The following is a 24,501-nucleotide window of genomic DNA, read 5'->3' as shown; positions in this document are numbered from 1 at the left end:
CTTATGGCTGGTATGAACATGTATGAATATCAAGTAAAATCTACAAACCAAACAGTTGATTTATGTACCACCTTAGTTCTAAGAGAGCACTCTAATAAATTGAATGGAATTTTTTTTTTTTTTAATGCTAAAGGTTATTTAGAAATCAGCTATATATAGATTAGATTTAAAAAGAAAATGGCAGCAAATCTTTGTGTAAATGACAAGTGTTGAAAACCTTGGGGGGCCCTGTTCCATGTGGATTATTTTCAGACAAATCTGTGGTATCAACTTCCCTGGGAAAGTGTCAAGAATAGATTAAAACCTGTTTAACTGGAGGGGTGCTTGGCCATTGAACTTAGCTCTACAATGATGTGATAGATATCCCTTACTGTTCTAATTGCTGAATTCCTCTATTTTTCCATAAGCAAAAGGTAAATTGCTGCTCTTCCTACTGGCTTACTATAAACTGCAATAATTTCAAGGGAAAGGTATTGTGGTACCTAACTTCTTCAATGAAGTACATTAATGATGCATGCCCTTCCATCTGCTATCTTTTTTGTCCCATTATTAACAAGGCTTTTATCATCAAATCTTGCCTGTGTTGTATGAAATCTCCATCTGAGAACAGCTATGGACAACTGTTTGTAATTGTTAGCTCCATTTTTCATTGCACATCAGGAAATTTTTATGGTAGTTTGGGGGTTCAAAAGTAGGCAATCACAATGTCACATTCTGGAGCAAGCAAAGGTTGGTTAAACTCCATTTTGTGTGAAGTAAAATAGATAAAGTTGATTTAGCTCCATTTCACTTAAGCTACATAATTAAGCTTATCCTTTTTTGTTACAAGCTTCTGTTTTGTGTTAAATCCCACAGTTCAGAATAATGGGAAGTGTGTAGTAATGTTCACTACCCATAAGAATAATTATTATATTTTCTACTACATGTTTTACAGATAGTTACTTTGATCCCATAAAATGCTCAAATTCTGACATGGCTGTGCTGAGGACTGGCTGTCTCATTTACATGCAGTTCTATGTCCCAATATTGTGTCCTCAAAGTATATGGGAAAGGTTAAAGGGGTTGGGGTTGTGGCTGGGTGGTGCTGCATGTTTAAAGACCCTTCTCCCCGCCTCCATTTGAGACAGACAAAGCATCAGCGAGTAGCACAGACCACCTAAGCGTTGAAACTTGGATCTAATTAAGAAGCAGTAATGGGGGTCCCGTGTTACCCCCTGGCTGACGAGGATAGGTGATGCTGACAGCAGTGCGCCGAGGAAGATCCGACACTGTAGAAAGAAATGTTAGTGGGAGACTTCAGTTACTTACATGTAGACTGGACACATGCCTCACTGGGACATTGTGAGAGTAGGCTTTACGTGTTCAGTGACTGTTTCATAAGAGAGATCAAGCTCTAGCAAAGAGCCCCTGAGAGGAGAGGCCCATTGCTTTTATTCTTAGCACTGCTCAGTTCTGGTTCAAAATGTAAGTCAAAAATGCTGAATAATGTTATATGCATGACTGTTCTGTTGACACAGAATGGTCATATTCAGTAGCAATTCTTCTGACAGCTTCTTTTAAAAATTCGGTTGATTGGCAGGTTCTTAACCCAGAAAGTTTTGCTGTTTCCTAGAGATAAATTTGTTAGAAATCTAGTTTGCAGGCAAGTTAAAAGCTCTGAACAATTCTAAGTCTGATGTCTACATGTTCACTTTATCAGCAGAGGCAGGAGTTTATACGTCCTGAATCCCACCTCCCCCATCCGAAAGCACTGAAGAACTCTTATCAGAAATTACAGTGATTTACTGCCAACCTTATTTTTCCATAAAAATCTCAACAACTGATGTTACTTCTACTTTTTCTTTAATTGGAAAAGCTGTTACAGGATTAAAATAATTATTTTGTCCGGGATTGACATCATTCTAGAGCTGCTCTGAAACCTCCTGGATAATCTGCTTATTCCTTGACTGTTGTTTAGCTGGGTAGGAATGGGCTTTTTTTGGACTTGTCCTCTGCTTCCTGTTGCAGAAGAAGCTTTGAAGGCAGTATTGAGAAGGAAAGGGGGCTGCCAGTGTGGGAAATTCAGGAGCTCAAAACAGAGAGCAAACTGCTACAATAAACTGATGATGCTGATACCTGGTAACTTTGAGGTATATTTAGAACCATGTGCTGTTGTCACGTGTGTGTTTTGTCCACTGCCGCTCGCACTTTCATTTAGTTGCTTTCAACTTGGGTGACTTCAGAAGGAAACCTGAGGAGACAGGGATTTCTTCAGCTTCATTGCCTATTCTGGAAAGAGCTTCTCCTTCCCTTGAATTCCACCTTGACTGTACAGATTTGTGTTCTGCTATGAGATCATTCTGTCAATATAGGCTTGTTTACTTCACAACTTTGGCTGTTTCAGAAGGCTCCTTTCAGTATTAAACCATCCACCTTCTGCATTAGCAGATTATTTTTCAGCATGGAACTCTGGATTGCTACTGGTGATTACCAGTGTTTTTCTTCTATGAAGACCTAATGTTTTGGTAGAATTGAATTCTCTGTTTTCTAAGGTAGTTTCCTGCATGAATTAGTTTCTCTCTGGATCCTATCAGACTCTGTATGACACCAGTCTTCTGAGAAGCTGCTTTTGTTGATGCATTTAGAAAAAGCTCTACTTCTTTCATGGAAAGAATTTTCTCTAGGTATGCTGCCAAGACTCAGAAATCTTATGGCTTTGTATTTGAGTGTAATCAAACTTGCACTCGTCATTATTTTGTCTCTTTAGAGCTGGAACAGATCTGTAGATGAATATGTATTTTTGGCATTGGCTTTAACCAAAATTGAAAGTAATGGTGTAAGTGACCATGACTGCAAGAACTATTGAGCAGTGGTAGGGAATCAAAGTTTCTGCAATTGTTCCTTCTTTCCTGGTAACTTCCAAGCCACTGGCCAATTTCATCCAGGCTTGAAAAGAAGAAGAAATGTCAAAAATAATTGTAATTGTAATTTCATAAGAATTGGAACAGAGTAGGAGCCACCCCCTCACATTCTCTCGGAGAGAGACAGTTCATTGTTTATTGTGGCTTGGCAGCACTGGTTGATGCTCAAATATGACAGCTCTCGATTAGCTGGGGGAGATGCTGTCTCCAGCTGGGCAGAGGTAAAACAGGAGGGCTGGAGTTACCTCTGTAAAGACCATGGGAGGGAGCAAGATGACTAAAAGACAAATTTGAGTCTGTAGGAAACTGGGTGTCTTGAATTCTGTTGCTTGAGAAGCAGCTTGTTTATACTGCAGTACTGAAGGAATCTGACATCCTGCTCTTTCCAAAATCATTGAGTTAGTGACCTAACTCTGGGGAAAGTTGGAAGGACAGCTTTTGAAATGCTTCTTATAATGCTTCCTTGTCAGTTTAGCATATTTTACTGTGGAAGGATGGCGGGATGCTCCTCCAGCAAACTGAAGATCTTCCCACGTGCTGCCTTTGCAGAGTTCTGTGGTTGTCCCGAGCTGAGGCTGCACTGAAAGGTTAGCCCAAGGAAGTGCTGCGTGACTTCCCTGGACTGCAGATCTGACCTTTCAGAAAGCAGGGGAGGGACCCCTCACGTTTTGGTTGTGCATATTGGAGCAGAGCATACTTATGGCATCATCTGCAGTTTATTTCTTTGCTTTTCACTACTAAAGACATTAAAAAAATTAGTATTCTACAAGCTTGAAAGAGAGACTATTATCTAATTGGCTTTTGGTTAGGAGGATACTGATTTCTAGGTCAATGTAAAACAAATGAGCATTTAAATTGAAGAGGAGCAGCTGTTCCAGAGCCCCTTTCCACAGTGCCTGGTTTTGTTAAGGATAATTATGTCTAATTTTAAATTATGATAGCTTTGAGTATTGAGCTTTGCCTTGTTACATCCACTGGTTCATTCTCCTTCATCAGTAAGAATGTTCCATCATGGAGCTAAGTTTCTGATTGGATTTATTTTTCTGGGCCTTTTTAATTATGAAGAGAAATACAGATTTAAAGATGGGGTTTTCAACACTTTCATGCCAGTGCTACCATACTCCCATTTTATTTTTCGAGATCTCAAAACAGATATAATGTGGTCTGATTCCTGTGGAAAGATACTGCTGGGAAAATACATATTTATGTAAATTTGTAAGATTTTTGTTCATATTTTTAGCTTGAAAATGGAAATGTTAGACTCCAGTGCTGAAAAATCCAAGAAAGCTCTTGTCAGCCCTTGGAAGGAAACATATGCTAAAGATGTCCTGTGGATTACATACTGCTTGTTTCAATTAACACATCGATATTCTCTGTCAGTTCTTGAGACAAAAGCCCAGGTGACAATTCAAATGATGCATGAAAATCATATTTCAGTCTTTTCTGGTAAGCTTAGATTTTTTTTTTTTTTTTTAAGCAAAGAACAAAAGATTTCAACTGCTAAGCTCAATGTTATATTCGTAATTCAATAGGATGTCTGAATACTTTAAAGAAGATATTGTAAAAACTTTGCGGCTGCAATGAAACATGTTTGTTTTTATGAAATGTTTGTTGCTGGACATGGCAGTATTGTAGTGTCATGCATAAGAATTGCCTGTTTGAATTGATAGTTACACTTTTTCTCCAAATTCAAGAAATATAAAATATATATTTTTTGCATTTTAGTTTGCAATCCAAGCATTTTTTAACTTGCTAGTTTTATGGAAAGAGGTTGTCCTCACATGCCTTTTAAAATAATGAATGTCACACTTTTCCCCTGAGAAATATTCTTTGAGGCTTTAAGTTAACTTCTCTTACTGTCTGTTGTTTCTTCTCCCCTGACTAAATGTAACAGGTTCTGTTAAATGAAACCAAAAAAGTTTGAGAGATTGCCAAATTATTGTTGTGCATCTGCTTTTTTTTGAGGAAAAATAGCTTTCAAAGAAAAAAAGAAGTAACAGGAGAACTCATAAAAAAGGGAGGTCTGACACCGATCCCAAAGGAGAGGAAGAATTACAGAAAAAAAAAATATTTGTCATTGCACTGTAAATCTTTGAAATCCTGAACAAATTTATTCTTTTATCTTTCTTTTGGTTTTTGTTCTAGTTTAGTGGATAAATGTTGGGGAAAGGGATATCTATAAAAAACGAACAGCTTTTAACTTGTCTAGCATTTTAAGGAGGTGACAAAATTGTGAGAAATGAATAGCAAAACTTTGTCTGAGACCAGAAAAGGGAGAATAAAAATCTGTCAGAATCCATCAGCAAAAAACTGCTGTGAGATGTCTCCCTAGATGTCAATGTAAGCTTAGTCTGATGTAGACAAGGAGAGTAGGGGAGAGTAACACCCTCTAGCTCCAAATGTTTTGGCTTATCATCTTCAAGCGTTTATTGCAAGCAGTCTTTGAACACATAACATGTTGGTCTTAAGCAGGCAAAACGGTACAATCTTTGGAGACTTGTCCAAGCGCTTTAATGTCAGCTGGAAACCAAGGTAAAATTCAAGGTACATTGAAATGAATTGTATGTGGATCAAGTTGTAGAAATATATTGAGTGCTGTAGACTCTGTTGGGAGCAGAATACTTAAAGAAAAATCAGTTGTTAACTTTCATGGCTTTTTTCCTAATGAGTATGTTTGACAGTCTAATTCATTATTTGTAAATGTTATGTTAGTGTACTAGAAGAGGTTCCTTGTTTTGCGAAGCATCAAGTGTTTGTTCTGAAGAATTGAGTGTCCAAAATGACAAATGAGAGGAAAATACCGTGAAATACAGCTTGATATGGTCTCATACCTCTTCAACTTCGTGTCCTTAAAACTTTAACTCTGCAAAAGAAGTGCTGTCTCTATGTCAAAATTGTCTAGCTTGTACTTCAAAGTCAAATGTGGCTTTACTGATGAAGTAAGAATTGGAAGCAGAAAACTTTGGAAAGAGTTTACAGAAAAGGCAAGTATGTATATGCGAACCACAGTTGCTACCCAGGAGTATGGAAGAGCTGAAGAGGATAGTGGAGGAAATCTTATGTATAGTACAATTTTGGGGGTATTTCTCAGCATGTGCTTGCATCAGATATGAGATCCATCTGTAATTTGTAGCTTTTATAGAGCCAGTTTGTATGGCAAAATAGCTCCTGGGCAAACTGGGTTAATGGTGTCTTTTCTGTGCAATTCTTGAAAATACAGGTTTTGTTGTTTCCATGAACTTTCCAGTAAATACCAATACCTTTCATTAGGGAAACACACACAAGAGTTGTATTTGGTCCTTGAGCTTTGATTTTGTTGCCATTCTGATTAGAGGTATTCACTGCTGATGTTTAAGTCTGAATGTCTCTAAAGCATGAGGGTTGTCTTATGACCAAGTAAGAGAATCCTGATTTTGATAATGTCATCTCAATGCTTTAGTAAACAGAAATTATACTTCTTCGGGCTTAAATTTGCAGCATATATTGAAAAACTGTTTCTCTGCTTATTGAAAAAAGCGTTTCTTTTAAAAATGGTATTGTATTTGAAATGTAGCATAGGAGAAGCTAGTTTCCATTCTGTTCTAATGCCAGTTTAACTCCAGAACAAGAATGTTTGCATAGTGAATTCAACATCTTTTGTAAATATTAAAGTTTAATTGAAGATTCCTTTCCAAAGATGTTAGCTTTCGAAGGGGCTTGAGCCAAGGAACTTGTTTCTGCCTGGAAGCTGGTGTCTCTTCTGAGTATGCCTTCTATGGTACAGTATGAAAACAGTTGGTCTGTAGATGAATGAACTCTTTCCTCCACCCTTGTCGACAGCAAATTTACATTTGTATGGAAGATTAGTGGGTGTGCCGCCTTTCATCATGCATTGAATATGGGGGATGGGGCAGTTTTGCCCAGGAATCTAAACCTAACAAACTGGAAACAGAAAATGCATTCTGAAAGCCTGATTATTGTGTAAACCTTGAGGATTATAGACATTTTTCCAGCATTTCTTCTCCCTGGGACGAAGCCTTATAAGTGGAGTTTTTTGTGGTTCAGAATGTGTTCCAGTTACGGTTCATTGTTAATGCACAGCTTTGCTCCAAAGGTCTTAGTTTATCAAACTGCATCTTGTAAATCGGCAGGAAATCCAGAAGAAATTCAGACAAGCTGTCAGGCGAGTTTCCTTAGGTTGACTGCCAAGTGTGTGGTGTGTGGTTTTTTGTGGTTTTTTTTTGTTGTTTTTTGGTTTTTTTTTTTTAAAAAAACAAAACAAACAAGTTACCCCATCCACCTTCTTTTTTTCAGTAGTCTGTCAGTTTATCTTAGAGGGATGCATTTTTAAATCTCCAGATAAACATAGCTTGATCAAAATAAATAAATAAAAAACCCTCCCCAAACACTTGTTTCAGATTGACAGTGAAACATTTGGCTCATTTTGGTTGCACAGACAAATGTTACCAAAGACATAAAAAAATGCCACTGAAATTGTCAGCTGATAATCTTTTGGAAAGTGATCTTTTTTTTCCCAGCAGACGATATGTTATGTAAGGAAATGTTATATCTTTAAGGTTTGCCACAGCTTGGTGTTCTGTTGTTTTTAGTTTTGACTAAGTAGAGTAAGAAAAATAATGAATTTTGAATCATGAAAAACGTGGATTTTGAATCTCAGGGAATTGTTCTTTTCAAAGTTACTTGAAAATAAAAGTATGCAATACAAAGCATTATGTCTTGTTGCAGACAACTGAAAAGCTGTTGTTTTATTTTGGCCTGATTTTTTTGTCTGGGAGTACTCTTTGTATGGCAAAGCACAAATAAGTCTTCATCGCTGCATCATCTGTTGTGTAATGTTGACATCCTTCACACCACGTCTCCCATGATAGGGTCCTGGTTGTGTTGAGACTTTCTGGTGTTTCTGTAGTCAATACTAAATATCACAAGGAGCTTAATACCTTTTCTAAGTTGTCAGTGTAAGTGGACTTAGACCTCTAATGTTAGGAGTTTACGGTGTGCAGCTTTTGAATTCACTTAAGCTATACTAGAGTGTACAATTCACAATGTAATTATTTGATTGCTAAGGTAACCTTTACTGGTTTTGCTCTTATGGTAATGGTAGGTTTCCATTCTGATGCAGCAGTATATACCACAAAAGATGGCAGGATGCAGTGCCAAAAACCTGAAAGGACTAGGAGGTCATAGGAAAATGAATTGCTCTCTTCTTCATATTTTACTTAATTCTTAATAAACTGGATGAAACTTCTTCCATGAATGTTGAGTGATTCCTGAAATATGCCTCGAGTTCCAATTACAATTTAAGATACGTAGAAGGTATTTTATATTCAGCATGCATAGTACAACAAACAAACTGAACACAACTCAAAGATGAGCCATGTGATTCTCTACACAGCTATGTCTTTGTGCGTATGTATATGCGCACTCTAATGTAGTAAATACAGACTCCTTTCTTATTTATCTCCCTTTGCAGTTGCTTTGGTGATTAGAAAATTTGAGTAATGGGATAATAGCTTATTCACTATTTCCTGATTATTTTTTTGTAAGACATATTGTACATGGGAACAATCACGCTACTTCATAGTGACTTTCTGTGGTCATTGCTTTCCTAACTGTGAAATTGGTATGCCTTTGGTCATCTTCCACTGATGCTATGCAGAAACCTGTGGGCTACAGACTATCTGAAAGAGTCGTTGCTTTGACCATACTGATCTTAACGGATGGAAAACTCCAGTCATCTTCAGACAGTTCTTGGAACTGTTCTAACCTTTCAGATTTTTCTTCTACAAGACAGAGGAGTAATAGATTTTGATAGCAGGCAGTGGAATGAGGTCTGAATCAGCATGGATGAGAAGCGATTTCTTCTTATTAACAGAAATGAAATGCTGACCGAAATCTTAAGTGCAGACCCCTCCTAGAGTTTTGCTCTGAGAGGTAGGGTTAGTTGCTGTCTAGAGTGGAAGGAGTAAAATTGCAGGTCCTCTTAATATTCTTGAATGTCTCGTCATACTTGTGGTCTTTCCTGTGATAATTAAAGGGGATTGAGTTCCTGAAGTCTTTTAACTCTGATCATCATCTCCCCTGAAAACATTTCTTTTGGATCTTTCAGTTTTATCTATACTCATCTTGAGATATAGGTAGCAGATGTGATTTTCCATAATGACCTCATCTATATTATGTACGGAGACAATACCGCTCGTGTATGACGTGTAAGTTCTTTTGGTCTGTGCAAGGCCTACATGTACTGCCATAGCTATCACACTATTTTTAGAATTATTTCTCAGTTTACAATTTCACTGTTACCCCTAGTTCCTTTGCGGAGTTGATGCCTTTTAGGATGCAGGATGCTGTTGTCTTCAGCAAGCACTACTTCTGTACTTTCTACCTAAATAAAAAGATAGAACGATTATAGTGGGTGAGCCTATTAACTGGCTGACAGCAGCTGATAGCAGGTGCCCAAGGCAGAGCCTCTCCCCAGAACACTTGCAGCTGCTTGTGATTCTGGGTCGTCTTCAGTGTATTTTCCTCCTTTAGAAGTTCTTGGCAGATTCTTCAATTAATTTGTCCAAAGGCTTTTAGCCATGCTCATGACTTTTTTTTTTTTTATCCCCCCCAGCCTTTTACAGCAAGAAATAGTCCAATGTTACTGTTGTGTAAGGCGGTACCTCCTTTTGTTTCTTTGGAAATTGCTCTTAGCTTCATTTAATTCATCCTAGTATTGGCAAGCTGATAATCTGTCCTTCCCTCCTTACCAGACTAACCATTTTAGGAACATACTTACCAGAAGATGACGGCTCTTTCCATTTCTTGATGTCTTCAAATCAAGATTGAATAGCTTTTACAGAGAGAGAGCTGCAGCTAAACAGGAATTGGTTGGATTATGTCCAAATGATCCTGATACCACACAACCCTTTCTCTTGTTGCTGCAGAGCAAAGCAAAATTTTCCCCACGTTTGTTAATTTGATGGAGGAAGGAAGAATTGAATTAGGAGCTTACTAAAGTTATTGGTGAGCAAACCTGAATTCCCTCTTTTTATCTCCCTTCCTGATTTTTTTTTTTTTTAGTGAAATGGAGTGATAAGGTAGATACTGTAATTCTTAAACGATTCAAATATTCTATGACCTCCTTATTTTCAATTTTTCTTCTGATAGATATTGTATTAGAAACTTTCTAAATGCTGCCTGCATCTGAAAACTGGGAAATTTGTTTTGTGATTAACTTTTCTATATAATTGATAAAATAATATTTTATGTACTTCAGTTCTTGAATATCTTTCATTAATATATCTCTTAGTGAAATGTCTTACACAAATACATTCTCACCTTTCACTGGAGACTTAGCTGCAGACCTTTAAGATGTTAAAATGAATGTCTAAGGATGGCGTAATTGCTCGATGAAATGACAGATAAATTTCTAAAGGTAATAGTTTGTAAGAAAAATTTTCTATGCCAGAGAGTTGCTTTTAAATTCCATTTGTCCATTGCTTGATTCAGTTTGGTACTAAGTATTTTCTCCCACCATTTCACCATTGCTTTTCTGTGGTAGATTTTGTTGACGGAAGATAAAGGGAGAGTGGATGAGTGTTAACAGTTAAATAGGAGGGAAGAAAAAGTGGTCACCACATTCGGGGTCTTTTTGGTGGTGGTTTTTCATCTGACATTTAAATAAGAATTGTTTGCTCTGAAGAAGGGAAGGGGAGAGAGAAGCTAGAGGAAAAACCATGCCTGCTTTTTTACAGCAGCCCTGATTGGCTTCTCTACCCCAGAAACTGGGTAAGTGTGGCAGGCAGCCAAACTGAAAGCATTCTCCCCAAGAAAGCTTGAAATTTGGAAGAGAACAGATGATTCTCATGGTATTTTGAGACTTGTGCCAGCCTCAATCAATTACAAGTCACTTGTGAAGACATTTTGAAAATTGACGATGTCTGAATATTCAGGTAAATAATCCAGGAAGGATTAGATGTATATGTGCTGATGAGAACATTTTCAGTTAGGTTACAGAAGTAAGTGGGGTTGTATGCTATTGTAATCAGGCTTAAAGCTTTTCATTTAGTGGCTGATTCAGGAGGAAAATGCAATGTGAATGGGACTGCATAATTGTTAAGATTCCTTGTTTCCTCTCTTGGTCTATGTTGTTTAATGCTGGTGCCCTTAGTCAGAAGAGGTAAAATCAATAATCCGGTTAGTGCATGGTCTAATATAAATATGCCTAAAATCTGTTATAGACTAAAATAAACTGCACAATGCATGTAGTATATCTGAGTATGCATGCCAAAACGTTCTGTTTCTATGGGATTTTTAAAGTAAAAATAGAATTTTTTTGACACTAGTGTCTAATAAGTGAAGTTGTAGTTTTTGGAATATTTTTCCAAGGAAGCTTACATGGTAGCACAATGCAGGAAGTAATACTGAAATCCATCATAAATATTATCACGGTGAAGAAGTATGATCATCCTGCGTTTCAGTCTGCTTTTAAACTGAGCTTTATCTATTTTTATGTTGCTGTTCTCCCTGGTGGGTGACACGTCCTTAAGTTCTCGTGCAGAGTTTTGTGCGTCGCTCGATGTTTTCCAGTTGTGTTTGCAGAAGAAGACACTGTTCCTTTAAAATGAAGTGGCTCATTGAGTTGTTTTTACTAGCGCGCTGCTTTTTATATGGTACAGTATCCTCCATGCAAATGAGCTGCCTGCTCAGCCCTGTGTGGCTGCTCGCCCTGTTGGGGAGCTCACAAAGACTCTGCAGACCTAATTCAGCATTCAGTTGTTTAAAACGGCAGATGGAAGGAGGTATCGGCAAGATGAGGATTTATTAGCTACTCACAATAAAAGACTACACTCGCTCCGCAGAGGATCAGAAAAAGCCTGGTGAATGGGATTGAGTTGTATCTGCTTTCAGCTGACTTTACAGTGATGTGTTTAGCTCATGTGACTCGGTCACTTAGCATGAAGATCAGCTAAAGATTTCCGTGTAAATATATATTCCTTTAAGCACCATCAACCTGTGGGCTTGTATTGAGACTTTGGTTTTTTTTTGGTTTGCAGCTGTCATAACTGTGGGAACAGGAACACTTCACCAAGCTGTGGTAGGCAGCCTACGGTCCGGGCTCGCATTGTTGTTGCATTTGCACACTTCAGGATGTCTGGCTGAAATCCCCTCGTAAACACAGCTCTTGATGAAGTTTGGTTTCTTTTATGTATCTCGTGAAATCCTTCAGAGGCTGAAGTTAGGTTCTTTTTTAAATACAGTATTTATATTCACAAGTTATAAATAGGCTCTTCCTAAGCTTTTATCAGGAGATGAAATCTGTTGCTTTAGCTTTCTGCTAAAAAAATTGAAGGTCGTTGCGGCAGTAGTTGTTCATTATATTTGCAGTATTTCCTTTTTTCCTTTCTAATATAGAAAGGGCATGTGTAGGACAAAGGCTCCTTGACGTGCTCAGTAATTTAAATAATACTGGGATGAACATATCTAGATTTTTATTTTTATTGAAATGGTGCTTGGTATAGCTAGAAGCATTATTGTTTATTTTTCAACACAGGCAGCTAACAGCTCATTTTAAAATGTGATTGGGATACTGTGCATAAAGGGGCAAAGCTTTTTTTGACCTTGCTTGGAGTTGTCTGTGTGAAGGTAGCTGGAAAACAGAAACTGCAGGACAGACTGAAAAAGCCTCAGCTGAACTGTGCTTTTTCTTTGCTTTTTTTTTTTTTTTTTCTCTCTCCTTTTTGACATGGATGACGAAGAGGGAAGGGCTTCTTAAGACAGCTCTGTCAGTGATGAATAGATGAATGAATTCTTAAATGTTCAGAACTTGCAACATGTGTTCCAGACCCTTCAGCGCATAAGAGTCGCAAGATCTCAGCAATGAACTAAAGAATGTGCCCTGTCTGCTGCATATGAGGAGACCAGCATGCCTCAGAGATAGCAGAAACAAAAGAATGTGTGACAGTATCTGAAGAATCTGACATTCGCTTTGTCATACAAAGGAGTAAAGGAATTTTTCAGAATTTAGAAAAAGAAAATTTCTATTTTTTCATAGTGAGGTTTTTCTGTATTTTAAATAGTACTGTATCCTGTGTGTCCACAGAATTGATTTTTTTAGTTAAGTGTGACTGTGTGTTTTTTAAAGGAAATGTGACCTGGATTTTGTGAGCTTATTATAAACAGTAAATGAAGGCAGCTGTTGTAATTTACTGATCCCCTCTAACAGCTCAAGTAAATTGAAATAAAGCAAAAATATTTGTGTGGGGGATCTGAATTAAATTCCACTCTTTGGCCTTACTTAGAGTTGTGGATTATTATATATTTCTAGACAGTTGTGTATATGAGGGGAATGAGACATCCAACCTTGAAAAGATTTAGGAAAGTCGAACAGATTTTTTCCAATGTGACCTGCTAAATCTGCCACAAAAGAGGCAGGCAAAATTACGTACAGATAGTCAGAGACCGTGGCTGCAGTTCTTCATGACAGGCAAATGAAAGACCATGTCCTATTTTTAGCGAGTGGACGGCGGGGGGGGTGGGAGGGGGAGAAAAGTTTGAAAATAATGGACTTCTTTAACAGTTAGAGAGCAAAGCTAGCCAGAAGCAAGCGAGCTTTAGCAGGAATTTGTGATCAGCAGAGTCGAAGTATGGATGATTCAAGTATTCTTCGAAGAAGAGGGCTGCAGGTAAGTGTAACTTCAATCTACTTTTTGTTTCTCCTCCTGCTTGCAATGTCGACAGTCTCTTAAAAATGATGACAGAGTGTTTTGAAGTAAATCAGGCTGGCTGAGTACATAACAGTGATGCTAGAATTTGAGTTTTTCTATTTTCATCTAGTGTGTATTTTATTAATGGAAAGAAGGCTTTTGTATAAAGCAATAAAATATAGTTTTTTGGTTTATATCCAACAGTCTTGTGAGTATTCTTATGGAAAGAAGTGAAGTCTAAACTATGAGGCTTAGCTTATTTTTGAAACTTCATTTCTACTTATATTACTTATAAAAATCTGTTAAGTGACTTTTCAGACTTGCCTTAGAGTAGCCATTTTAGTTGAGCATTATTTAGAAATTAAATGCCAAAGCAGAGTGAATGCTTTCATTTATTTTAGAGCTATGCTTCTTTATTACTTCAAATGCACAGTAATCCAAAACCACAATTCAATTCTACAATGCAAATAATATTTATATTTTATTTTCAACAACTACCATTAAGTTAAATAAATACATCTGCAATTTGTTTTGAACTTGAAGATACTAGTAAGGTGTTATTTTGTAGTCATGCTGTGGAAGTTTTGTTCAATTGCAGTAATATGAGAAATATGGTAATCTGTGTGTCAGTGGCATATGACGACTGAACTGATTCTTACTGAGTAAAACAGCTGGAAGTGGGTAAGCTCCAAAATCTTGTGTGAGCTGGGCATAGAATAGATTTTTGCTTGAAAGCACCATATTTTTTTTTTTTTTTTTTTTTTTTGGCATTGTAATGTGATACAGCCTATTACATACTTGCTAACATAAATAAGTGTTTATTGACCGTGAACCTTGCCTATTAAACAATAGGACAGGCATGGTTAATTTAACTTCCTTTGAGGAAATAAATTTACCATTTTAACATACCACCATTCATACTTTACTGGCACTTTAAAGCAATTACAGAATTACTGTTGTATTATCTGAATATGTTCTATGTCTCACCTTTTTATATTTTGTGTATATTTTGATTTTTCTTTGTGCCAGCTTATTAATATTACTGAAATAGTTTGACACAGTGTGCTGCATATAACATGGTGACAGTGCTAGGTAGTGCATTTACTCATCATAAAATCAGCCATATTTAATCTTTGTATAACTGAGTACATAGGCATAAGAAAGAATGGCTTTGGATAAACCGATATTTATTTTCAGTGTATTTAACTAGTTGGAACTTCATAGCCAAGCAAATTGTTTCTGACCACAGATAATCAAACATTTTCAAGCCCTATATGGTGATTGTTTAGAGCTTTCCTGAGCCTAGAATTTCTCTGGGATGTTGTATCTCTTTGATGTATGGGGGAGTGGTTTTCATGATGATGCTTCAGGGGAGTATTGGAAAAGGAAGGGAGGTTGGAGGAGCTCAGTTGTCTACCACGGTCAGCAGAAGACATGCTGGGAGTGGGAATGCATTTCCCTGTGTAGTATGTAGTGGAGTATGGTGGAACATACTGTGTAGTATGGTGGAATTTCATAATTTTAGTAGTCTTGAGTATTTACTGTCTCTATGTGGCATTGTGTCTGTATGCAATTGGGTAGGTATGTCTAAAAATACACATGCATACATATAGGTATAATTAATATCTATATCAAAAATGCTTTGGGAACTAAGAAAATATGCTAAAAGGACATCAGGAAGTAAGGCAGATGTGTAAGTCCAAAACGGAGTTAATGTTGGGTTCCTCCCCCACCCCCGGCATCTTTGAGTAGACTTTTTAGAAGAAATTGTGGCTCGGAAAAGTGATGATTTTATAGATAACTTCAAGTTTAACAATCAGGAAAAAGTAAAAAGCTGTTGGTTCATGTTGGCACTGCCAAGGCAATATGTTTTAATTACTTTTTTGGGGGAGCTGGATGGTAGTAGTTTGGAAAGCCACTGATGAAAAAAAATAATTTTCCTAGTTCAAACTGGATGTTGATGGATTTTAAAATGAACATCACAGACTAAATTAGGTCCTCTAATCCAACCTCTCCACTCAAAGCAGTGCTAATTCCAAAGTTAGATCGGGTTACTGAAGGTCTTGTCGAGACTGGCTTTGAGTATTTCTAGGGATGGAGATTTTGCAGCCTTTTTTGGCACCTATTCTGGTACTTACTTGCACTGTGAAAATATTGTTTCCTTTATATTTTGGTATAGAAGAACACTTTCCACAACCTATTAGTACTATTTCATGTAATATTTACAAATTGACCGCTGAAGATTGATTGAGATGAACAAATGGATTATCTTAGTTTAATTTCTTTTTTTCATGACCAGTGTTCCTGTTTTATCTTGATAACATCTGATTAATTTTTTTTTTTTGGCTGTTTTTAACACAGTTGATTTAGACTTGTACTGATGTGGCTTTGCTGAGACTGCTGTGGTTTATGGGTTTTGTCCTTTTTTGTTTTCACATCTTCCTGCTCATTTGGCATCTTATATGGTGGAATCCTTTTTATTTTTTTGGTGATGTTTCAGTTTTCCTTCTTTTCTGCCTTCCCCCTATTGCTTCCTGTAACTGAGTTCTCAGTATATGACTAAAAAAAGCAAACAGATTTTTTGTTTGTTTTCCTTTTTTCTGTCCCTATGGAGAGCACTGTCTGTAAGACAATAATCTGAATTTCCAGGTACTTTACCAATCTCCTCACTCTTTGTTCATATCAACAGAACATTTTAATCTGTTACTGGATCAAACTCTTTCTCTAACCTTTCTGAAGTTTCTTTCACTTTGCTTTCTCTGACTATTTTGAAAGTCCTGTTGGTCTATTCCTTTCTCATTTTCAATGGTCACCTGTTGGCGGACGTGGGTTGTATGACTTTCAGGGTGTCCCTGTGCTTGTCTTCCACAGGTGGCTTACAAAACCTAGTCTCCTTTCCCCTGTTAAATAAACCCTTCGCCATCACCAGCTCTTCCCATTCTCTAACAAATGCATGCATATGTTTTCATTGTGCTTCTTGTTACACTTGACATCACTGCTGTGATACTTTGTCTTCTCTGAGAACTTCTTCTGCTGTGACCTCTGCAGTAAATAACTGTGTGGTAGCACAAGCAGATAACCTAAAGGCAAAGTCAATATATTGGCGCGTGGCCCTTCTATATTGCCTTCCTCATTTCTTCAGTCTCTTTTTGTTGCATCCTGTTTGGTGTCACAAATTTGATCTACAAACTTGCAATAGTGAAATACGAGGAAATGAAGATCCAGGAGGGGCAATGTATATGTGTATGTATAAATATATATACATGCATGCACACAGTCTGATGTAGCTGTGCAATAGTATTGACAGAAGGCTGAGAAAGTGCTTCTGATAATGGAATATTCTTTTAATTTCTAGGCTTTCATTTTAGGTAATGAACTTGAACTATTGACGTAAGTTACTGCCTAGGGACAAATGCTAATGCAGGTGGTGGAGCTGCTTCTGCTACACTGGGCAGAGATCTGTGGGTTTTTTAGTTATTTGTCATGATGTAAAATACATCGTGATGTTAGTCACAAATGTTTGTTATTGTTCCCTATACAGGTATATCACTTCTGGTTGCTTGTGGTTTTTTACAGATGAAAAGTAGTAGTACCCAGTGAGTCCCTGTGAAGATGAGGTTGTATTTTGAACATCATCTTGACTAGAAATTTGTGATTTTTTTTTTTTTTTTAAATTGCAGTAGCCGCTGCATGTTTGCTTTTACTCTTCTCACACATGCAAGGAATTAGAGTTCCTATCCCTAAAATCCTTATGAGTAAGTGCAAGTAAGAAAAGTAATGGAGAGTGTGATATTCCAAATTTCAGATACTTGTCATGGAGCTTATGTCCTGCATTTGTGGTACTTGAGTAGTGTTCACATGTGGTTGGACGTTATCATCAGCACAGTTCTCTGCATCCACATCTTCCTACAGGGTGTTAGCAGAAAATGAAAGGAGGCTGAAATTTGGGCTAAATTCAACTAGTTAATTTACTTTGTTGGACCCTTTTTGTGCTGGTTTCAGTGCAGATGTGAAACACAAACTGCATCATGGTACTTGAATGTGTTTATCTTGGCTACTGTTTTCTACTACACAGCATGTTTGGCTAAAATATATATATAAAAAAATATAAAAAAACCCCAGTAGAATGTTTTCTTAATTCGAAAGTTAAATCTTCCTCGGGAGGTGGGAAATAGAGCATGGAGAATATAATCTCAGAATATTTGGTGGACTTGTTTTTGAGCTTATTTATTTTACTCAAAGGACTGAGCACTTTTTTGTTTTATGGGGAAAAGGAATCAGGGAATCAGTGGTTACAGAAACTCTAAGCCTCAGTATGTTTAACAAGAGAAGGCTTACTGTACTGTTCAGTTTTCCGCACAGTTTAAATCTTCTCGGGGACTTCTTTGGACATAATTTAGAGACCCTGAAAATTGACAAGCTCTTCAGTTTTGTTTCCTTAAGAGTGTCTTTCACAAATACTGAAGACATTTTTTGCTGGCTACAGAGCTGGTTACAATATCTAATAAAGCATGCAGTTAATAAGAATGTTGCTTTTCACTGTATTTTTGTAAAAAGTTAGAAGTAGAAATTGTGTTCTACAAAGGAAAAGAAGCTCTTTACAGTGAGGAGAGACTGTGAATGGGACTCGGAATTTGATTTTTTTGTTCTGCTTTTTTAAAACTTTTGAAATATGTATAAACTGAAAGGTTAATGCATAGATTTTATACATATGTGAAAATCTTCAGGTATTATGAGTCTATTGGATTTGAGTTTTTGGAACTGCCTGCTGCAAGGCATCCTGCTATGGGAAATATTGGTACCTGCTCCCAGGAGAAATCTAGCTTTACTTTTACAGCCTTTAGAAGTAATTTGACTTTGAGCAGCTTTTTAAAATTATATAGCTTACTTTCATCTTTACACATTTGACTCTTGGGGTGCTTTTTTTCTTGATTTACATGTTTTATAGTGCTATGCTGAGCTGTACATCTGATAACTTTCAGTGACCCTGCACCCCCTTTAAACCCCCTTCACTCCCCTAGATCCTCAATTCAGTGTTCAACAGACAAACCTTGGTCTGGCCAGGGATGTTGTTCGCCTTGGTTTGGGGTTTGGCATGGGCTATATAATTTTCCTTGTGCTTGAGGCTTGGTGGGAGACAATGGAAAGTGTGCTGAAACAAAAGAAAATGTTCAGTTTTTGAAGGGGGTTCATTTCTCTCCCATACTAGAGATTTATATCCTTTTGGGATACCTATGGTGTGTTTAAAAGAAACAAAGGGGAAAAAACCCTCACAAATTGTGATAAAAAAGTTTGAGTGTCTTTCCTCATAATCTTTGAGGGGATTGTTTTAAATAGCATTCTTCTAAAATCTTTGAATAATAAACAGTATAAACTGGATAATATTTCTCTTAATCAAGCTAAACACTGGTGTATATGCTGGCTTCCTGTAATTACCAGTAGTGTTGTCATGTATACATGGAATAATTGCTTTGCTCTGTTCTTAAGACGACAGAAGAATGACAATGTTATGTTTATATCAAAGCAAAGCTGACAGGTCTGATTTGAAAGCTCAAGCTTAAGTGTTCTTTAGAAAGAAAAAAGACAATTTTATTGAAGTTTTGTTTAGAAGAAATGTGGATATTTCTTTCCGTTACAAAAGTTACCTCTAGAAGGTAACATTAGAAACTTGGGTGTAAAGTTTCACATTTGAAGTTTGGAATAACTCATGGTGGTTTTCTGTAGTTACTTGTCATTATGGTTACATGAAGAATTCAGAACTCCGAAAGAAAAAACAAATTTCCCATGGAACATAATCACATTTTCTTTCTAATTTAGATTTTTTGCATTAACAAGACTTACTTTGTACTGCTTACAGACTTACCAGGAACATAACTGAATCCACAGATCAGATACCTGCTGAAGGGCTTCCAGCAGTGCTGATGTAGGCAGTCACCAGGTATATTGGCATCTGAACAAGAGTTGGTAATATGAGAAGACAAATAAAAATGATTTATGCAAATACTGAAATGATACTTATATTAGGATACAAGAAATAGCATTCTGTTTTTCTTTTAAAAATAATAAAGTAAGTCACGTTTTTAGGCTAACTTCCAAAAGAAACACAATTTTTTGCTCAGGCTTGATTCCTGTTCTCCCAGAAAATTTTCAACACGCTAAATTAATTAAAAATTGGTCTGGAGAAGGTGTCCAAATGATAGCCTAAGTCCTTCAGCTTCTGTGAAAATTAGCAGCTGACAGAAGGAGAGGGATCCACGTTAGTGTTAGCACAGTGGTGAAGGTCACATGAACCTGCTGCTATACGAAGGTCAGCTGGTCAATAGCCCTGGGTGTCCAGACTAGCCGGGCAGTGTTTTGCTCAGGTGGAGTGTCTGAAGGGACTTGAGTGAGGAGAAGGATTGGGGAATACTGACTACAGATTAATGGCTACTAGAATTCACTGGAATTCAACTAGATCAGTTATAAGCAATTATTTTTGACTAAACTCAGTCTGTGGAAACAAATTCTGAGGTTTTATTTGCGAGTCTGTTATAGCTTGTGCTTAGATCCATATGTTATAACATGGGAAAATGGATTGTTATGATGTGTATGAGTATGCTACATCTCATTGTAGGACTGAGGATTCGTGCTCAGAGAGGTATGGAGCATCACTGATTTTTGGTGGATATCTACCTGGCATGTGAGCTTTCACACTGGTTTGATTTTTCAGGTACTGGTGCTTGTGGTCTGCTTTGCAATGGAGTGGGAAATGGAACTGAGTTTGGGGAGCGTATGCTTCTGGCATTCACTTTGAAGACATGAGAAAATATACCAAGGGAAAAATGTGAAAGCTTGTCAGAATAAAAAGTCCTTGAAATATGGACAAGGATAAGAGGTTAAATGGTTTGCTCAGGCAGAAAAGATAGCATTTAGCTGCTGTCTTCGGGGTATTGTTAAATTGGTCTGATAATTTGCTATAGTTATGCTTAAATAAGTGCTTTCAGTTTGTCAGTAAGGACTTTGTGAGTGCTTGTATAGCTGAACCAAACTTTTTATTTTCACCCTATGAGAAATGATAAATATGCCAGTAATTAATTCTTCTACTTCAGGAAGAAAGGTTTTGTTAGCAGATGACTGCACGAAAGAATGGTTGTGTGTGTGTGCATCTCAGTCAAAGTAGATGTTGAACAAAGGGGTTCTTCCCAAAGATAAACAGTAATATCTTTTTCGTACATTTAATTGGCTTGAAAGTGTCTGCTTGATAGACTTGCTTGTTGCCAGGGGGGCACAATGAACAGTTTTTGCTGCTGCTGGTAGTTGCGGGATTTGCTGTGTAGAGAGTGGCTTTTGTTTCTTTTCCTTGCCATTAGCCACTTGGGGTCCTTCACTTGTGCTAATATTCACTTCATTTTGTACTTGCTTAATGCTGGAAATCCCAAATCTTAAAAGAAAACCCAGTTCTCCAACCTAGCAACATAACATACTGCTACTGTGCTGCAAGACCTAGTGTTTAATCTGCTTATCTTTAATAGTCCTCGCTGCTTACACAGACCCACTTACCTCTTTAATGAGAAGAAATGTCCTGCAGTGAGGCAGCATGTATTTTGCTTCTAGGCTTATGTCATCAGCCTAGGAGTTGAAATTGGTTACAGTACTTTTTTATTTTCCTGTCAGTTCTGCTGATTATGGTTGCCTCTTCAGTTTCTCTAATACACAGAAAGATACTGGTTTTTGTAAAAGGAAACCTGATTAAAACATGCCAAGTGAAAATCTAATTTTGAAAAGCTATCAGTATTGATTGGGGGCAGGCCATCCTCTCATGTTTTCAAGGGATAAATATGAAGTATCTTTGCATTCTGAATATTTGTAAATTCTGGCTACTAGTCAAATAAATAACAAGAGCATATTATGAGTTGCAGTATTTTAATAACACCTAGAAAAGGCTCTGTAAAATGTCAAGAGACATTTAAAGTCAGTTGTAAGTGTGTAGCAGTTATTTCCCATATAATTTAGCAGTTGTTCCTCTTTTACTTTGTTAAATTGCTTTACCCAAGCCATTAGTATTTATGGGACTTAGAGAAGGTATGGGATTTTACCATTTCTGGGATCAAGACAGGATAGGCTTTTCAGGGTTGGTTGGTCTTGAATTTCTAGAAGCTATTATTAAATATATGGAGTAATTTGTAGACACCAAAGTGTGTCTGTGCAGAATTTCTGTGGTGTTTTTGTGTTATTCTCTGAATTATATGATATTAAATCTTCAAATGGGGTTCACTTTTAAGAGTCGCATACCCTAGACTTTTTTTGGTATGCATACTTAGCACAACAGTGGGATGCAGGTAGCTGGGTTACTTTATTCAGCAGCTATGTGAGCAGCAGGGTCTTTTTGCCCACCAGAGCAGCGTACTAATGCAACTATTTTTCTCTTGGCATCCAAGACAGTTCAGGTATTCCCTGTAGTTTGTGTTCAACTGTGTGGATACACTCTGAAATTTCAAATCTGCGAATGCACTTGAGCATCCTTTTTTCTTGAAGGAACAAACTGTTTAAAGTTTACATACTCTTTCAGGAATTGAAGAAATGGGGTTGGCTTTGGTAGACCTGGTAAAATTTTGCTATCTGAATGTTCGTGTTTCTACTTGTTAAAGGTATTTTTAATTTTCATGTAGGTTAAATAGTACAACTTCTGGCCTGGCTGCATTTGAAAGGAATTGCTAAACAAAATAAAAGCCAGCTAAAAATACAGGAAATTCAAGTAGTATGGAAATGATTTATTAGGCTACATTTAATGTATCCAGGGATGCTTTAGAAATACGCATTTTCACTTTACTCATTTTGTGAAAACATTGTATTTATACTGTAAATAATGCAGCGCAGAGTTCCTTAAGCTTGGCTTATGAGTTCTGGAATCATTATCTCTATTTGGAAAATTTACTACAAATCACATTTTATAGTTTTGTGATTCAGAGCCGAAAAAAAGACTGGTAGGTTATGCATCTATTCATAAGAATTTGCTAGTCTTATTTATTCCATGTTAGAAAGCTAATTTCAGTTTGAATTCAATTATTGTATACTATAGCATAAACACATAATACATGGCATTTACATAAATGCTTCTATATGATTGGACTTTGAAGTTTCTTTTTAAGGAACAAGGATGATATCCATTAAAAAGTATTAAGTTGTTTCAGATTTTGATGGTCTTTATTCTAACATCCAGCCTCACTGTCCCTAACTATTCTTCCATATCAATTTTATTGATATGTCTGAAGGTAATAAGGTCCATTTTTCCATGCATCCTGACATGTTGTTCTCTGCTGTGGGCATTTGGGTGAAGTGTTCTACTGTAGGCTTTTCATAATATAGTGAATAAAGAGTATAATTCTTCCACTTTCTATGCAGAAGATATCCTGACATAGTCATTGCTGTCCTTTTAATGAATTTCTTCTTTCTTAAATAAATAATTGCATTTATGGTTTTGTATCATTTCTCTTTGGAGATGAGATATAGATCATTAAAATCAGGGCTTTGAAGTTAGCAGCACTTTGTCTATGAATACAAAAAAGTCATTCTCTGGATGGAAAGTGGTTCAACTTTGTTTTTACCTGTCTGGTCAAATCTATAAATGACTCATTTTGCTAATGGCAATGCTCCTTTCAAATCAAATTGTTTTAGCACAACAGATGCTTTTGTAGCCGAAGGTTTCTCTTTCCAAAATGCTCTTGGATATTAGTGTGATAAAATCATGTTTGGAATGAGGATGAATATAATTATTGCCTATTGTGTGGCATAGCTTAAACAACTGTAACCTGATATGATTACTTTTAAATTACTTTCATCAAATTATGAAAATATTAATTGACTTTGACATTTATCACTTGTTTTATATCAGCATAGGCTAATAAATGTCACTTGTATTGGCAGCCAAAAAAAAAAAGAAATTATATCAGATGTCATTGGGGTAGGTTAGTGTAGTCCATGAATAAGGTCCTTTCTGCTCCATTTGTTCTGTGAGCTGTGTCTTGTACATGCTGGTAATGACTCTAGGCTACATTGGTTTGAAATAGAACAAGCCAAAGCCATGGTCGTCTCCTTCCCAGCAAATTTGTGGCCCTCAGACTATCATAAAGTGCTTCCAATATTATGCTGCTTTTTGTCTTTAGGTATATGTAGCGATCTCCTCCTCTGCAAAAATGCATGTTGTTTAGCTTTATTTTTCATAATTGTAGTAAATAATCTGGCCAAGGTGGAACAATGTGTACTGACTAGAAAAGAGATCCACCTGTGGGGGCTAAATGTTGGGTGCCTGTTGGGAGGGAATTAGGATCTTAGAAAACTTAAACAATGAGGATAAATTTAAAGGCCAGAGGAATGGATTGTGATGAGGTAAGGGCAAGAAAAAGATTGGAGGTGACTTAAACAGGAACATGAGTGGTTTTACATGTCAGATTGAAATGATTGCAAAGGCTGTGGGCTGACAGTTTATTCTCTCTAATGGTTTCCAGTCATTTACTATTTGTTTTTCCAGCTTTTATCTTCCCTTCCTTTCTTAAACGTGGATGTCGTGCAGCTTCACGTTCTTAGCTTTGTTGGCTGTTTTGGCAGGCCCTACCTTAAAACTCGGTGGACCAAATTTAAACCTGGCTGTTCTGTTCAACTTGTATCTCAAAACATTTCTTTATGAAATAGCACCCAAAACGTGTTGTATTATAATGGGCAAGATTTTTTTGACAACTCTATGATCGGGGACAGTTTTCCTGCGTGCTGGTGACTGCCTACTTGTAAATTTTGATAGTTGGACAATGCTGAGGTGATATTTTTCTTCTAAAGTGGCTACCATGAAGAAAGCCCCTCAGGGAGATGAGACTACTGTAGACTTTCAGAAAGCAATGTTGTGCTTGATTAAGTTTAGACAGATGATGGAGTGATGTAGT

General features: G+C 36.9%; 1 protein-coding gene across 22 annotated transcripts in view; it reads left to right on the top strand.

The window, feature by feature from the left end:
- The window catches only part of MAST2 (microtubule associated serine/threonine kinase 2), a 193,162-nt gene that overhangs the window by 37,517 nt on the left and 131,144 nt on the right, over positions 1 to 24,501 (top strand). For 2 of the 22 annotated variants that reach the window (XM_035894215.1, XM_035894211.1), the window contains exon 1: positions 13,440 to 13,567. The exons of the other annotated variants lie outside the window; for them this stretch is intronic. In XM_035894215.1, coding sequence (XP_035750108.1) covers positions 13,529 to 13,567 — 39 coding nt within the window. In that variant the 5' untranslated portion in view covers positions 13,440 to 13,528. Of the gene's footprint in view, positions 1 to 13,439; positions 13,568 to 24,501 lie in introns of those variants that run through there. 22 annotated transcript variants of the gene reach the window in all.

The sequence above is a fragment of the Egretta garzetta genome, unplaced genomic scaffold, assembly GCF_000687185.1.
Source record: "Egretta garzetta isolate BGI_Z169 unplaced genomic scaffold, ASM68718v1 scaffold145, whole genome shotgun sequence".
NCBI lineage: Eukaryota > Metazoa > Chordata > Aves > Pelecaniformes > Ardeidae > Egretta > Egretta garzetta.
Note: the sequence above shows the minus strand (reverse complement) of the source record. Positions and strands in the feature narration are given on the sequence as shown.